Below are 18,123 nucleotides of genomic sequence, written 5' to 3'. Positions count from 1 at the left end.
TTAATAAAACTAATTGTATAAAAGATTAAGTTTTTTGGAGTTGTCATAATGTCAATCCATATACATGAATTTACACAAGCATCTTCTCTATGTTAGTGTTTAAGCAGTTTACTTGATACTCAGTACAGTGGCAGGGTTATTTATTGAGGGCACTCAATTAATTGACTTTCATTGCCCTGGATGGTAATCGATATTTCATCCTTTTGCAGTTGGGCACAGAAGCAAGGTTTTTACTGGAATCAACTAAATTGACTGTACTGTTTTAACAAACTAACAACATAAGAACAACACTGTTGCATTTCTATTGCAACTTACAGAGGAAAGAAACAATGAAAAATGTCTTGGAGGCATTGGGAGAATCCAGCCAAACGAGAACACAGAATATCTCTAACAGCGGCGGTCATTGGTCACGTATGCCCTTTAGAGAAGACCACAAGAGAGTAAAAGAAAGGCCGAAAAAGAATTAGGATCTTAGATAAGCGGCAGTATGACGTACATTGCGTTCCCATGTAACACAGAGCAGAGTTTAGCTGTAGGCTGGTGTTGACTTCATTCATCGACTGCGCTGTCAACATGCGTTTAATCAGGCCTGCCATTTATCCTTACAAGATAAACCAATCCACACAACTAATCTACTCTGCTCTGTTGACTCAGAATATTATCTAATTAAAAAATAAATACTTCCAGAACACTCAGAAAATGATTATGTTTGTGTTTGAAATTGACTCAAACTTTATAGCTTTGCGTTTATTATTGTGATTATGTTAATTGTAAAACTTCATTTTTAAGTTAAGTAAATTTAAAAAATGTTAATTTAATTTTGAAATAATTTGAAAATTCTATCAAAGTCTCTAATGTTTCATTGCAGACCTTGTGATCATGACAAATCTGATCCAAGTATGTAAAATAAAAGTATAATTGAATGTACTAAAAATATACTTTTTACTTACTATATTTTGCATTGTTATTTTTGTGCTAATTATACACTTCTCTACTATAACTATTCTAATTAAAATATGTAAAAAAAAGGTATAATAAAATATAATAAATATTACTTAAATTAATTTTTAGTGTATTGAAATAAATGGTGTCTCAAAATAGCACAGTTTATAAGAAATCATTTGTATTGTGTATGTGTCGAACACGGCCATTCGCCCATAGCCACGGTTGAGTGTACTTTGAAAGCTGTGTGGACATGTGCGCGTGAGACGGACGCAGAAAAAAGTATACCAATCCCTGTGAAATTAAGCCCCGGGCATTATTAAACACAAATATGATGTGCTTCTGATAAAGTCATAACTGAGATATGTGTCTTGTAAACGTGTTAAAGTTGTTTCTGCACCTTATTGTTACGTCAAGTCTCCAGACACAAAAGAGGCCACATAAAAGAAACGACTGCTAGTGTAAAAACCTCCTTTTCATTAAAAGACCAGTTCAGCAGGTTCATTATCTGTTTATTAATTTGTTATATCATCATAAGCACAAAATTAGTGCATGAAAATAGTATATTTACTAAGTGTACTTTAAAGGTCCCGTTCTTTCTGTGTATTTGATGCTTTGATTGTGTTTACAGTGCACAATATAACATGTGGTCATGTTTCACGTGTAAAAACGTGGTATTTTTTACACAATTTACTTATCTGTATACCATACTGTCCTAAAAACGGGCTGATGTCTTCCTTGTTCTATGGATTCCCTCCTTCAGAAATACGTATCGAGTTCTGATTATGTAGTTTGTTTAGTGTGTTGTGATTCGATAGCAGCTTAGTTTGCCGTTAGCTTAGCTGGTGACTGACGTAGTCCTGTGGGCGGAGTTTAGTCAAAAAACTGTTCTAGTGACGTCATTAAAGCAGGAAGTAGAGGGCTGTAGTCCAAACCGGCCGTTTGCTGTAGGCTTTGAATTCTTTTAAATAAAATATATAGCCAGACAGTGAACTTTGAGCTTTATAATTTTTCAGGCATTATTTATGCTATTATAGTAACATTACACACTAACTAAGGTTAAAAAAAATAGGATCAGGAAGAACGTGACCTTTAAAGGTGCTGTGTGTAGACTTTGAGAATTTCAACCCATGGCTCAAGTCCACAGCTCACCCTCCAAACTACGGTTGCCAAGTCAATGAATTGGGCTACTGAAATACTGTTGTCGTGGTCTGTTTTTCATGTCTGTAGATAACAATGTGATATTTAGCCCCGTGAATGTAGAATAACAATATTATAATCTAATCTAATAATGGGATATTTAGCACCGGGAATGTATATTTTAGCAGATGAATTCTGCCCAAAATACTGATTTTACCTCATAGCATGATTTTTACAAGAGAACATCCCTTCAAAATGCAACTGGGCTAGTTCTGGACTAGTTTTGAGTAGCAGTTGGGGGGGTACTGTGAAAACCGGGCAACTCTGCCCTCCCTTTCGAAACAAATAGAAGCTATGGTAGCCACAGGACACACATTTTTTCTCAAACATGTCTAAGGGGCTGATCACACCAAAAGCGTTTATGGCAGTTGCAGGCGCCGTTTTTGAATGATATTCTTTGCGCAGGGCGCGTATGCGCGCTGTTTATGCGCGCCGAGCGCCTTGCGGTTTTTGCCGCCAGCCGCAGCACGCGCTTTTGAAGGAGCGCTGAGAGCGGAGAAGCGCCCGACGTCATTCGTGTCTTTCCATTGTCCAATTGAATGAGGGGAGAGGCGGGCCTTAAGTTCTGGTGAGGGAAGTTTACAGTTGCTTTGAAGAACCGGACTCCACTCGCTTACTCTCTCCTGCGTGTTTGTGCACCTTTCACCCTCAAACAAGGTCAGAGCAAGCGCCCTCTTTTTAAAGTTTCTGCTAATTTGACAGTTAACAGCAAAAGAGCGCTCACGCTTCAATACTTGATTGACAAGACAGCTGACTCGGTGGTTGCTTAGCAATATAAAAAGCTGTGTCGCACTGCTCTTTTTTGAAAAAGGCAGTGCGCCGCGCCTCGCGTTTACAAGCGTTTAAAGCGCGTTTGGTGTGATTAGCCCCTAAAGGGGATCGCTCAGCGCAGCGCCGCGCCGTTCTAAAAAAATCAAACACATTGTTTTCTATGAATATACGCACATCGCCGCCGCCAGGTGGCGACTGTCCGCGCTGCCCAGCTGTAATTCAGGAAGTTGCTCAAATCCCTGTCACAGCGCCACTCACATAGTTTAACATTAAATAACATCATATTTGTTCCAAATCATTAACGATTAACATTGGCTGCTAACGTATATTTTGCATTTTGAAGTAGATGCTATCTTACGAAGCTCGCGCTATTTAATGTGCACTTCCTGTTTACAATACCTCCGAGTTGTCCTAGACGCGACTCGACGTGGCACTGAGCTGCGCTGCCGGTGTGCGATCCCCTTAAGGCCATGTTTACATCAGAGCATTTGCGTTTTAAAACGGCATTTTAAAATGAAAACGATCCTCGTTTATACTGGCATTTTTAAAAGAATCTTCATCCACACTATACACCACCATAAACGCATGAAACATGACCAATCACGTAACTGGGCATGCGCATATAAGTGTAAAATAACTTATTACTCTAATAATAGCTTACCTTTGCACGTTTACGCAGCCTAGGGGTGTGCGATATTGACAAAAAGTCATACATGGGTCCTTTGCTGGCAACTATAACAGACACTATTTTTGAACCTATAAAAATGTGTTTGGGAAAGTCTTATACTGTTCTATTTCCCCCCCTACAACATATTCATATGATTAATAGGTTAATTTTGATTTTATAACTAAACAGAAAGGTCTTTATGATTTAAAAAAAGCATTCAAGTGAACAGTTCTAAACATTAGCGAACTTGAAGCAAAAATAAATTTCAGCAAATGCAAACTTTAATCAAACATAGTAAGAGGTGAAGTATTGCTTTAGCCTACCAGAAATGCTTATTGCATTAATTTTTAAAAGTGTGCGAGGTCCGTGCACGTCCTCCGCTAGCAACACACAAATAGCTAAAAACGCAAGCGCCTAAACGAGCATTATATTAATGACGTTGAGTTTATTGTTTTTATTAATTTATATTCACAAAACTAATCAACAAAACATCGATTAAAATTAAGAGACAAATTATCTGAAACGAAATTCATTTTAAAGTAGCAAACAAAACTTACATTAAACTGGAAAATAATGTCTGACCCATTACAATTCTCCCTTCATATTGGCCTTTACAACGCCTATATTGTGTTTAAAATTACAGTCTATCTTTCGTAAGCTAACTAAATTTAAACGGTAACACTCTACAACAAGGTTCATTAGTTAACATTAGCCAACTACATCAATCAACATGAAACAATAATGAACTGCAGTTATACAGCATTTATTAATCTTTGTTAATGTTAATTTCAACAATTACTAATACTTTATTCAAATCTTGTTAACGTTAGTTAATGCATTGTGAACTAACGTGAACAAACAATTAAAAGCTTAATTTCTATTAACTATCATTAACAAAGATTAATAAATACTGTAACAAATGTATTGCTCATGGTTTCTTCACGTTAGTTAATACATTAACTAATGTTAACTAATGAACCTTATTGTAAAGTGTTACCATTTAAACAAAACATAAACATTATACTGTTCTAGCTCCCCTTGCAACATATTAATATGATTAATAGGTTAATTTAGATTTTATAACTAAACAGAAAGGTCTTTATGATTTAAAAAGAAAGCATTCTAAACAGTAGCGAGCTTGAAGCAAAAATAAATTTCAGCAAATGCAAACTTCAATCAAACATATAGTAAGAAGTGAAGTATTGCTTTAGCCTACCAGAAATGCTTATTGCATTAATTTTTAAAAGTGTGCGAGGTCCGTGCACGTCCTCCACTAGCAACACACAAATAGCTAAAAGCCAAGCGCCTAAACGAGCATTATATTAATGACGTTGAGTTTATTGTTTTTATTAATTTATATTCACAAAACTTGTCAACAAAGCATCGATTAAAATTAAGAGACCAATTATCTGAAACGAAATTCATTTTAAAGTAGCAAACAAAACTTACATTAAACTGGAAAATAATGTCTGACCCATTACAATTCTCCCTTCATATTGGCCTTTGCAACGCCTATATGGCGTATAAAATTACAGTCTATCTTTAAATTTAAACAAAACATAAACACATTAAACCCAACAATACTCAAACATTAATATAAAACAGGCATTATCTATAAGGATACATGTTAAAACAATCCGATATAGCGTTTATAATAGCTGGTTGGTAGATGTTTACTATTTTTGGCAAAACCTCCGTTGCAAACCAACATTTACATCAATAAAATAATTTTTACTTTGAAAATGATGCGCTGTCACGTTAATATCAGCTGTTCGTTTAAATAAGACTCCGTCTACGTTCATTTACACTCAGAGCAACGTCTGAGTTCTCAAACTAAAACAGGGTCTTCAGCGTTTGCGAACGAATCCGTTTATGAGGGTCGAAAACGGTGATGTAGTGTAGATGAAAGGCGTAAACGTAGCAAAAGTAACGCGTTTTAAAGCATAAACGCATTAATGTAAACATAGCCTAAGACTTCCATGTAAGGGAACTGGTGGTGTAGATAAAACGTCTCATTCTAAGGTAATAAAAACAATGCAGTTCATTATGTAAGGTCTTTATACACCACTGATAATATAGTTATGTATATTATATTGCATTTCCGTCAAGAGATCCTCCTAAAAGTTACCTTTAACAAAGTTTTTTTTAGTGCACTTTTTCACCTGGGATAGTAAGAGGATCTGAAGCACTGAATGTTATCCACTAGATCTGATGTAACGTGGATGATGTAACATTGTCTCAGGCGTTTGTAAAGTGTTCTGGCATACTATTCAAATGTATTCAGGCATACAAATATGTGTAATACTTTAGAAATAATCATTTGTGTGCAGGACAGCCATTACATTACTTAAAGAATTTGGCTTAGATGGAGGGGTTGATCATGTATTTAAACACGATGATGTCCTCTTTGACTAGGATTGTTGGCTACTAAAGCACGCTCTGATTCCCTTGTTACTAATCTGGAACAGGCCCAAATTAGCAACATGACTCTGTCATTTGAGGATAATGCTACTTAGATTAATGTTCCTTCCAACAGTAGATTGTAAAGTAGCCTATAGAGAGGTTGACAACATTATATCTGATCTATCTCATCCTCTCTAAGATGCATTCCAGACTTTGGCCTTTGGAGTCCCCTTAGCAAAGTCAAATTTAAATTTTCATTTGTCTCATGTACTCTGCTTAGGAAAAGTAGTTTTATATTATGATTTATTACTGTTTATTACTATTACTGTGTGTTGCTTGTTTTGATGTGTGTTATATTGTGAATGTTATGCTGGGCAATAAAAGTTAAACAAACAAACAAACAGGCTTTATTTGTTGTATGTGTGTGTGTAAGTTATAACATAGGTAGAAATAAAGAAAATAAATTCAGTACAAATTTCACCCTGTGGTAATAGCCTACAGTCAAATCATTCAAGTAATGTAAAATGCCATATCACTCCTCTTCAACATACACACATCTGCTCTCTTTGTCACTGTCCACAGGTAAACACTGAAATATAATAACTAGTATGAAGGTTGTATTTGATCAAACCAAATGAGGCAAATATATCAGGCAGGTGTTTAGTCTGTGGCAGTGTACGGACTATTATTCATGGAAATGAATAATGGAATAACGTAGCTTTCCCACATTATGTTAGACATTTGAACAAGCAATGTTATCAAGCAGTTTTGTGTCATCAAATAATTAACCTTATTCAGCTGAACCATCCGAAAATGAGAAGTTACACAATTCATAAATATGTTGTATAATTCTGCACAATTAGCAACTAAAGAATCCTGCATTGTGTCAGACATAGCACCTCAAACTGACCATATGCCAATGAGAACTGCAAATACTGTATGTGACCCTGTCTTTAAAAGCCCAGCTAAAGTCGTTTTTATTTATTTTTTGTGATTACTGTTTTCTACATAAAATCATCATACATAATGTAATCTTATAATTAGATTATGAGACTTTAGACTGAATTTCACAGACAGGGTCGCATATGCATTTAAGGAAATGTATGTCTCATCTCATATCCTGCCACTTCCTGCTCAGTCCAGGTTCCAAATCTATGATCTATCTATAGCCAGGTATAAAAATATATAAATATGGTTGAAATTATAACTATTTCCATATTTACATTATGTTTTTATATCAATGCTGCACATACCCAGATTGCTATATACTTTTTCCTTAAAGATTGAAACTGAAAATGGCAGAGTCAGAGAAAGAGATGTGATTCATGGCTTTACGCTGTGTTAGCTCACATACCATTATATAACCAGTCTGAACAAGAATCTATTAAAGTGCAGACAAATGCTCATCTATAACCACACATTCTGTGGTTGTGCATGGAGTAGGTACTGTGCATTTGTACATTCCCGGGTTGGTGTGAATCTTAGTATGGATCAGTGGTTATGTGTGTCAGATTGGCTTACATCAGCGATAGGTGAAGACAGCATACTGGGATAATACACTGTTATTATATCACTGCTAAGATGAAACTTTCTTAGGATATACAGGTCATAATATTTTAGGGTGGTGTGTATTATCAAATACCACGCTTGTGGTTTTTGCACTTGACCACTTGTCTACCACTTGATGCATTTCCTGTATTTTGCCCCAGTGTACAAGTGGGCGTGGAGACCACAAGTAAACTTTATTAACCGATGGGACACCAAATGTAGCAAGTGCAAAAATGTTTCTCTTTAAAATTTAACCTCTTTAAACTACACATTTTAATTTTACTACTGAATAAGTTCACATGTCACATGCCTGGATTGTCTTAGTTTTGTCAACTTGAAAAATAATCTGGAATTGAATTGACTTTATAAAAAGTACTACCAAGACAACATGTAGGACCATATTTTTCTGCCTTTATTAAGTGGTTCTCATTTCTGTTATATAGCTACTGGTCCTGTCTTTAATAAACCAAGAGCCTCAAGTTGGCTAATACAAGGATGACCCCTGGTGGCTATTTTTATGAATACACTTATATGGTGTGGACAGACGGTATTTACAAAGTTTGTAAGTTCTTTAAAAACATATTAAAAGTAATTTGTATGGTTAATACTAAAGGGGAAAATAAATCATTAGCTAATACTAAAGACATTTTTTGCTGTGTAATTTAATTTTTTTATGATTACCACCAGGGGGCGCGTGTGGGCTTAGTCCAATCGTTTGGTCGAATCCTACTTTCACATTTATATTTCTGATCGTTTTTGTCAACTAAATCGTGTACGCTTTTAAATCTATTGATTACTATTACATTTAAAATATAAATATACAATATCTTCATGTCAGTGAATGACGTGTTTCTTAACGAGCGATGTGATTGGTCCATTTTCTAAGAAAAGCCACGTGACATGTACCACGTGACACAATTCCATTTTCTTTAAGCGCTTTGGTATTTATTTGGTATACTTATTTATACGTATATATATTGAAGCCCCTTTTACTGTAGATACCAAGTTAATAAAACTATCGTGAAAATATTTTTAGAGCGAGGGTACCTGGTCCAAAAAGCAACTAATCCCGCCCCGTTTATTCAGTTTCCGTTCATTTGCTTGATTTCTACGGCAGACAGTGACGTGTATTTGTGCTTCTGCTGATGACGTGTCCTGAACACGCGTTTCATAGAGCCGCTGACCGGTGTCCACAAACCGCTAGATTAGAAACATCGTCGAGAAGGATACAACAATGGGCATTAAGTATTCATCGTGTTTATTCTAATTCGTATTCAGTCTATCGTGTAGTTATACATGTTTACATATTTATCGCTGGTGAATTTCCGTGCTTTATCTACTGTGGCTTGCACTCCGCTGTTTTACATCAGAAATATTACCAAATTTGAATTTCCGGTTTTTATTTCGCTCTTGAATTCATTATAAACACGTCGACTTTAGGTCTGTGGCCTTTAATGGCTTCTTTCTGAAATTGCACTGGTTCTGGTTGTAAAATAAACAATCTCGGCCATGTAGAAAACAAGCTGTAAGTTAAATGAAGCAGTGCATTTTGTAATGTTTCAGCGAGGACGTTTTTAAGCATTTTAAACGTCTCTCATACGTTGCTTATGTTAAAACATTGACCGTTATAAGTAATTGAGTAAGCAACGTTGACCGTGCAATCAGAATATAATAACATAAACTGGTAAGGTTTAACATACAAATATTATAAATCATTAGCCTTTTAACGTGATTTGTTTTAGTTCATGTTTGCTTGTATGAATTCTTGAGTACTAAATGATGACGTTGCAATAGATGCAGGTTCGAGTAACTTGTCTACTCTCCTGCAATCCCAAAGCCACGTCGCCTGAACCACATACAGCTTGTTGGACGGGAACAATCCCAAAATGATCGCTTATAGGCTTATTGGGCAAAGTAACTGTACCCTCATATGTTCTTCTGCTCTCTTTCAGTTAAGTTTCTAGAAGTGATAAAGCCTTTCTGTGCTGTTTTACCTGAGATCCAGAAACCAGAGAGGAGGGTATGTATAAGTTTGTCAACATCAAACCTTTAAGTTACTGCATTTGTTCACGCGGCACTTCAATTTTTAAACTATTTTAATCTTTTCACTATAGATTCAGTTCAGAGAAAAAGTGCTATGGACCGCGATCACCCTGTTCATATTTCTGGTGTGCTGCCAGGTATGTGTATGCCAATGCCAATGCAGAACTGTTGTCAGTGTAAACTATTGAACTTCAACAGAATCCTGCTTGTGTATTTACAAAGCGCACAATGCATTGTTAACTGTCATCTTTGAGTGTGTTTTGTTAAACTTCATGGTTGAACCACTGATTTCTTTTCTTCAGATTCCCCTCTTTGGAATAATGTCATCAGATTCTGCAGATCCCTTTTACTGGATGAGAGTCATCCTGGCATCCAACAGAGGTGCGTAAATGCTGCAGAAGTGTGAAATACTGGGTCATTTTCAAATATTACATTAATTAACCCAGAAAATGTTTAGATTTGACCCCACAATGGGTTAAAACAACCCACCATAGGTTAAGTTACAAACCAGCGTGTTGGGTTTGTTCCTTTTTGACCCAACGCCATTGTTGGGTCAAATATGAACATTTTTGGGGCAGTTTCCTGGACAGGGTTTAGATTAATCCAGGACTAGGGCGTAGATATCTAAGGAAATTTTTAAGCAGTTTTTACAAACATCTTGAGACAAAACAATAGCACTGATATATGTTAAAGGAAAACACCACAGTTTTCAATATTTTACTATATTCTTACCTCAACTTAGACAAATTAATACATGCCTATATTTTTCAATGCGTGCACTTTTAATCCTTGTATAGTGGTTTGTGAATGGCATTTAGCCTAGCCCCATTCATTCCTATGGCTCCGAACAGGGACGAATTCAGAAGCCACCAAACACTTCCATGTTTTCCCCATTTAAAGACTGTTACATGAGTAGTTACATGAGTAAGTATGGTGGCACAAAATAAACCTTTTGTTTGGAGCCATAGGAACGAATGGGGCTAGGCCAAATGCCAACACATTCAAGAAGCACTGTACAAATATTAAAAGTGCACGCATTGGAAAAAGATAGGTATGTATTAATTCGTCTAAGGTAAGAACATAGTAATATATTGAGTAATGGTGGTGTTTTCCTTTAAGATATAGTGCTAGATGTGTTTAAATGAAGGCAGCTCAAACATGGATTTTAGTCTGGGACTAGGTTAAACCCTGTCTGGGAACCGCCCCTTTCTCCGTTAATTTAACCCAACAGTTGGGTTTGTCCCTTTTCGACCCAACGCTAAGTTAAAAATAACCCGGCATTGTAATGGGGTGTACACACCAAATGCAAATTCAACGATTTGCACAAGTATATTACATACGAAGTCAATGCAAAGATGCAAATGGATGCTAATTTATGTGGGGCGACGCAAATGTTGTGAATTGGGCTGTGTGATTGCCACAAACACACGTGTGAGTTGAAAAATTTGTCTGACCCAACATTAAATCCAGTGAGTAATATTGACCGAGGAATGAGATGTGAATACATGCTTCGCATTTGGTGTGTACGCAGCATTAGAGCGTCATTCTGCCTGAGCTTTTAACTAGATTGACATTTAAAATGGTTTATTTGCAGGGTTTTTTAAGGCATGATTTTTGATTTTTGCATGAAGTTGGGCCGAGTACCAAAACACAGTTGTAGCCAGTCAGCAGTAAGGGCCATGTCTACTAACTGACATCATTGCCTGTGTTGCGTATGTGTGGGGCGGGTCTATCAAAAGAAGGTCCAGATTCTATTGGGGTGGGACGTGTTTGTTTGGGTGGTTTCAAATATCACCATTGGCTTTCAGAGATCATGCACCCCACCTTTAAAAAACAAGACTAACCACTGGTTTCATATGGTCAGATGAAGTTGTATTTTCAAAATGTGTATTTCAGGTACCCTGATGGAGTTGGGTATCTCTCCCATCGTGACCTCTGGTCTGATCATGCAGCTGCTTGCTGGAGCTAAAATCATTGAGGTTGGAGACACACCTAAAGACAGAGCGCTCTTCAATGGAGCTCAAAAACGTATGACACCCCTCTCTCTTTTATATAATTCCCATATCCAGCAATATTACTTGGCCAGTTCATCTTAATGGCACCAGTGGCTCTTTAGGTGTTCTGACTGTGATATCTTTCCACCAGTTTTTGGTATGATCATCACCATTGGTCAGGCTATTGTGTATGTGATGACTGGCATGTATGGAGACCCCTCAGAGATGGGTGCTGGAATCTGCCTTCTCATCATCATCCAGGTTTGATACTTTCCTCACTATTGGCCTTTTTATAGGATTTGTAGTCACTATTGCTTCTTCCAACAATAGTGCTCTTATAATATTTGTAACTTTGAGCCTGAACTTGTTTTACGCATGAACATACTTTATGCACGTATGCAAATACAAATGCTTACGCTAGTTGTAACTGACTAGCAACACCAATGTCATGTGTATGAATGTGGGAGTGTACACATTATTAAAAGCATCTGCCAAGAGAATGAATGTAAAGATGAGAATTATATTTGGACAACAACATTGACCAAGCAGCCTCATATATAACTTAAGTGCACCACTTTTGTGTTTAGTTGATTAGATCAGTCCGATTCCCGCTGTATTTCAGAAAATACTGATCAAGGCCTTGATTTGTTGATTCAGGCGTGTTTGTTTGCATTCGGAGCTTGGAGCCGAATTGAAAATTCCTGGATTACCCGGTGATTGATCAACAAATATTGATTGTATTGTTCCCTGTAGTTGTTTGTGGCAGGTTTGATTGTGTTGCTGCTGGATGAATTGTTGCAAAAGGGTTACGGATTGGGCTCTGGTATTTCTCTTTTCATCGCCACCAACATCTGCGAGACCATCGTATGGAAAGCGTTCAGCCCAACAACGGTCAACACCGGAAGAGGTTTGTGTTCAGCAGCAGCATCTCATTGTGGGCCATTATGTTCGAAATTAACGTGTTGATTAAATTGTAATTGTTTGTACATCAGGTACTGAGTTTGAGGGAGCTATTATTGCTCTGTTCCACCTGCTGGCCACTCGTACAGATAAAGTGCGAGCCCTGAGAGAGGCCTTCTACAGACAGAATCTGCCCAATCTCTTGAACCTCATTGCTACGATTTTCGTCTTTGCCGTGGTCATATACTTCCAGGTTAGTGAATTACAATGTAATGGATAGTGGTGATAATAAGCCAAGCCTCATTATTATTATTGCTCATATGTGACCCTGCCTGTGAAAACCCAGCTTTTCTTTAACGTAAAGAACATTCTGTGAAAATATAACTTTGACGTCTTTAATATGGACTGAGTAAGGGCATTTCAAAGATTGAAATCAATGATTGAAATCCTACTTTGACGCTTTTAATATCATAAATACTAGGGGTGTGCATTGGCACTGCCCTCACAATTCGATTCAATTACGATTCACCAGGTAACGATTCGATTCTCGATTCTACGATGCATCAGAATTCTACTGTACACAACAAGGCAAGTGCAACTATTCTCAACAAAAACGGAAGCTTTAAGACAATGACAATTATATACCTGAGATGAGAATTTACACACAGCGTAACTCTTGTCTAGTTTCCCATTAACTTCGTAAAATCCGAAATGTGCTTGTCCACTTTCCATGGAAAAGGGTGCGTTTTTATTTACCCGTCTATCACGGTCCTCTCTCTCCACCTCAGCCATCTTGATTGTTGTTGTTATGCCCCCGGAAGTAATTGAAACTTCACAACTTTATTGTCCACTCGAGGCCAGAAAATAAACAGTAGTCCCTTTCACACATACAGTCTTTACTGGTAATTTACTGGTAAATTGCCGTTAACATGTCATGTGTGAACGGAACCTTTCCGGTAAATCAGTGCTCCCAATTTACCAGTAAGACAGGTTGTAAGATTACCAGTAATTTACCGGTAAGCGCTGTGTGTGAACGAAAATTATAGGATTACCGGCATTTAGAACGGACGACGTCAGACCGTGCTGACAGCTTCGGACCAATCATAGCGTTTTAATACAGATGACGCGTTTACCCCCGCAGTGTTTACTGACGTTTCCACACACATGCTGCTTGAAAGTTGAGCACACCTGAAGTTTACGTCCACATTTCTTCACCAAAGTTGTTTAAAACAGCTTACCGCCGAATTGCCGACGTCCTTAGCACGACCTCTGTGAAGCCTAAAGTGCAAACTGTTGTTAAAAAAACGCATTTTCGGTTTGACGTCGTCTCATTCAATGTTGTTTGGTCATGAGCAACTTCGCGACTGTTTACCACAGACGTGAAAACAACAAAATACGGACCGTGGTTATGAATGACGTGGATTGTTTACAAATACAACACTGAGCTCCGCTGTCTCAACGAATTTACCGGTATTTTGATACAGATGTGTGAATGATGTCTTACTGGTAAAATAACGGAACGCCAAAATGTTAACAGCACATTTTTGTATTTACTGGTAAATTCATCCTGGTAAATTCCTGGTAATTTACCCGACTTACTGTGTGAAAGAGGCTAGTGACGTAATCGATTATGGCACTTTGCTGCATCGATGCTGAATCGTGCATGTGCGCATTGCGATGCATTGCCAAATCGATTATTGTTGACACCCCTAATAAATAGATTGGGACTTTAGGCTGGATTTCACAGGCAATAATAAATCCATGGCACCATGATGATCAAGCACCCTTTATGTTCCAAAATCTGTTTTCTAATATACATTTGTTTGTGATCCAGTGCCTTAATGTGAAAGGGACACTTTTTTTTTTGAAAATATAAAAATATTCCAGCTCCAGTTAAACATTTGATTTTTTTCCGTTTTAGAATCCATTCAGCTGATCTCCGGGTCTGGCGCCACCACTTTTAGCATAGTTTAGCATAATCCATTCAATCTGATTAGACCATTAGCATTATGCTAAAAAATAACAAAAAGAGTTTCGATATTTTTCCTATTTAAAACTTGACTCTTCTGTAGTTACATCGTGTACTAAGACCGAGAGAATAATTAAAATTGCGAATTCTTTTTTTTTTTCTAGGCCGATATGGCTAGGAACTATAATCTCATTTTGGTGTAATAATCAAGGTCTTAGCTGCCCTAACATGGCTGCAGGTGGTGTAATGCTATTACACAGCAGCCAAAAATAGTCTCCTTAGTAACTTTCCATAGCAGGGGACTATTTTCAGGTGATGCGTAATATCATTGCGCCTCCTGCAGCCATGTTACGGCAGCAAAGTCCTTGTAACTACAGAAAGTCAAGTTTTAAATAGGAAAAATATCAAAACTCTTTGGTTATTTTTTTTTGTGCGATGCTAATGGTCTAATCAGATTCAATGGATTGTGCTAAGCTATGCTAAAAGTGCTAGCACCAGAGCCGGAGATCAGCTGAATGGATTCCAAAACGGTAAAATTTTAACTCTAGGGAAGCTGGAAAATTTGAATATTTAAAAAAAAAGGGGAGTGTCCATTTAACATTTAACAAAAGTGTATATTAAGGTGCCAAACAGATTATTTCTTGTATCACAGGGCTTCAGAGTCGACCTCCCTATTAAATCTGCACGTTATCGCGGCCAGTACAACACATATCCCATCAAGCTTTTCTACACCTCCAACATTCCCATCATCCTGCAGTCCGCACTGGTGTCCAATCTTTACGTCATCTCTCAGATGCTCTCCACACGCTTCAGTGGGAACTTCCTGGTCAGCTTGCTGGGGACTTGGTCTGTAAGTGACCTTTTTGCCTTTTTTATTACCATTTCCAGTTTAAAGAAGTTTGGTCTTTTTTATTCCAGTTTTTCTTTTGTTCGGCTTCTCCAGAAAACAGTATCATGTGTACTTATATACCTGACAAACTTTGTGCACCTATCAAGTGTGTTTGTTTCTATTAACAGGACACCTCGAGTGGCGGTCCGGCACGTGCTTACCCTGTAGGTGGTCTGTGCTACTACCTTTCACCCCCAGAATCATTCGGCACAGTTTTAGAAGATCCAGTCCACGCTGTCATTTACATAATCTTCATGCTGGGATCCTGTGCCTTCTTCTCCAAGACTTGGATTGACGTGTCCGGATCTTCAGCTAAAGATGTAAGCGCATTCGATTTGTCCCTTCTTATTGGTCATGGTTTAGTTACAGATCACACAAACAACTTGACTTTCATCCAAGTTGACTTCAAATGTCCTCTTTATTGTTTAGGTTGCCAAACAGCTTAAAGAACAACAGATGGTGATGAGGGGTCACCGAGAAACTTCCATGGTTCATGAACTTAACAGGTATGTGCAAGCATTTAAACCGTGCTTGTCCTAATGAAGCATATTTAAAGGCGACAGAGAATGAAAAAACATTTTTACCTTGTCTTTGTTGAATAATGGTTGTCTACCCACATTCATGAACCTACAAAAAGTGCTAGACATGCTAAACATCTCAGTCTCACAGAAATTCCTCTTTTAAAAATGTCAGCCAGAAAACGGCCCAATCTGAAAAACTGATGCTTATGACATCACAGGCATCTAACTGCCCCTCCACTTTAAAGTAATTGGCTAAATTTTTTGAGTGGCAGCAAAGTCAGCCAATCAGTAATGAGATTGCAAGTTAAGCCAGTAGGGGGAGCCAAATAGGTGCAAAACCACTTGTTTAAAATCCCCTTCCCTAATAGAGCTATCTGAGAGAGGATTTTAGGAAGCTTCTAAGGCATTACAGACCCAAACAAAAACATTTTTGTCTACATGTCACATCACAGAACAAGGATAAATACACCGTTCAATCATTCTATGTCACCTTTGAAGTATCGAGCACTTAAATAACTTGAATATTCCTGTTTTAGGTACATCCCGACAGCAGCTGCTTTTGGTGGTCTGTGTATAGGTGGCCTCTCCGTCATGGCCGACTTCCTAGGAGCCATCGGATCCGGAACCGGAATCCTATTGGCCGTTACCATCATCTACCAATACTTTGAGATCTTTGTTAAAGAACAGAGTGAAGTTGGCAGTATGGGCGCCCTCCTGTTTTAAGGCCCTCTGTGACCACATAAGACTGACTGAATCGTGGGTTAAGTTCTTTTTATATGAATTATGTTTTATCAAGTGCACAAATGTAATGCTCTACATCACGAATGTGCTTCAAGTGCGCATTGGACTTGACTTCACCCATAACAGCTCACCGGGCAGTAGAGTCAGGAAGCTGAATTGTTGTATTGAGTGGAAATGTGTCAGCTTGATATCTTAGTATTAAGCAGGAGAATGTAATCATCCTTAATATTTCACCCTCAGACCGTTTATTTTTTATTTACCTGTTATCTATTTGAACCAGTATCTATCTATAGGTTTCCCAAATTCCATTTAATTCTGTTGAAACGAAATCATGATTGAAACATATGGACTTGATGCACCCTAATCTACACTAGACACTAAGGTAAACCACTGATTTGGTGTAAATAAAGCCAGATTTTAGGGAGGAATGTGTACGTACGTGTGCACATTTACCTGCTGTGGGTTGAGTGCGTAGTAGGCATTGGATGTTTCAATTGTCGCAGTTGGTCTATATGTCTTGTTAAGATTATTGGGTTGGATATCCCAAAAAAAGTTTCATTGTATTTATGTATGATATTTTCTTGTATCTACATGTCATTCATGTTTCTGTAGCTTTTTCAGTCAGACAAACTAGGAATGTCACCCCATTTAGGTCTAATTAACTATATTGTCTTTTATTGGACCAAATGCTGCATAAACTGCCTATTAAATAATATGCCAGTGTTAATGTTAGGAGTGTATGGATTGTTTATGAAGAATGTGATATTGTCTTATACAGTGTTGCAGAGTGCTTCAAAAACCTTTCTATGGATGGCATGAACATTTCAATTAATTATAATATACAGCAGCCTTCCTGGGTTCAGTAAGACCCCAGTACCAGTGTGGATCTCTGTCTTTTCCTGGATCATATTCTTAGTTGTGCTTTTCATTGATGACTGTTCTTCAAAGTGAAACAATTTCTGCATAGGACCCTCACAAACTAACATACCATGTTGTAAAATAAATATTCAAAACAACTGGGACCTAAATCATTTATTACATTATGCAATGTATTGAATAAATTGTGAACGTTTTCCCCGAGTATGAAACGGTCTCTTTTAATATAAGAATTATATAGAAGTAAGTTTAGTCCTGTACTAGACGTAAGCCCTGTTTTTAGAGTGAGATTAACCCGTTCTTGCAATGAATATAGCCATAGATGCAGGAATGGAGTTGATAAATTAAGGGTTCCCACGGGTCCTTGAAATCCTTGAAAGTTTGTGAATATGGGGGGGGGGTCAAGGCCCTGGGAAGTTTTTGAAAATATACATACATAGATACAGGTCATTGAAAGTGCTTGAATCTATTTTATGCAAGAAGTTAATTAAAAAAATATCTATATGATTCCCTGTGTAGTGTAGGATATATATATATATATGATGTCCCCGTAAACCACACCAGAACACACATCTGCTTGTTTCACTGTATTAGTGAGGTCGTTTCATAGACTTCCATTCAATATTCTGCAAATTTAAAGCAATACCTTTTACCGAAAT

At 37.4% G+C, this 18,123-nt stretch overlaps 1 protein-coding gene across 1 annotated transcript; it reads left to right on the top strand.

The window, feature by feature from the left end:
• The first annotated feature begins 8,484 nt into the window (after positions 1-8,484).
• sec61a1b (SEC61 translocon subunit alpha 1b) lies at positions 8,485-17,661 on the top strand. The gene is made up of 12 exons (XM_073870390.1): positions 8,485-8,778; positions 9,490-9,551; positions 9,646-9,711; positions 9,877-9,955; positions 11,471-11,602; positions 11,720-11,829; positions 12,322-12,475; positions 12,561-12,721; positions 15,090-15,287; positions 15,455-15,646; positions 15,756-15,832; positions 16,384-17,661. Exons 1-12 carry the CDS (start codon positions 8,766-8,768, stop codon positions 16,568-16,570), a joined length of 1,431 nt encoding a protein of 476 aa, XP_073726491.1. The 5' UTR covers positions 8,485-8,765; the 3' UTR covers positions 16,571-17,661.
• The last annotated feature ends 462 nt before the right edge of the window (positions 17,662-18,123 follow it).

The sequence above is a fragment of the Misgurnus anguillicaudatus genome, chromosome 8 (genome assembly GCF_027580225.2).
Source record: "Misgurnus anguillicaudatus chromosome 8, ASM2758022v2, whole genome shotgun sequence".
Taxonomy (NCBI): domain Eukaryota; kingdom Metazoa; phylum Chordata; class Actinopteri; order Cypriniformes; family Cobitidae; genus Misgurnus; species Misgurnus anguillicaudatus.
The sequence above is the reverse complement of the archived record's forward strand: the minus strand, read 5'-3'. Positions and strand labels throughout refer to the sequence as shown.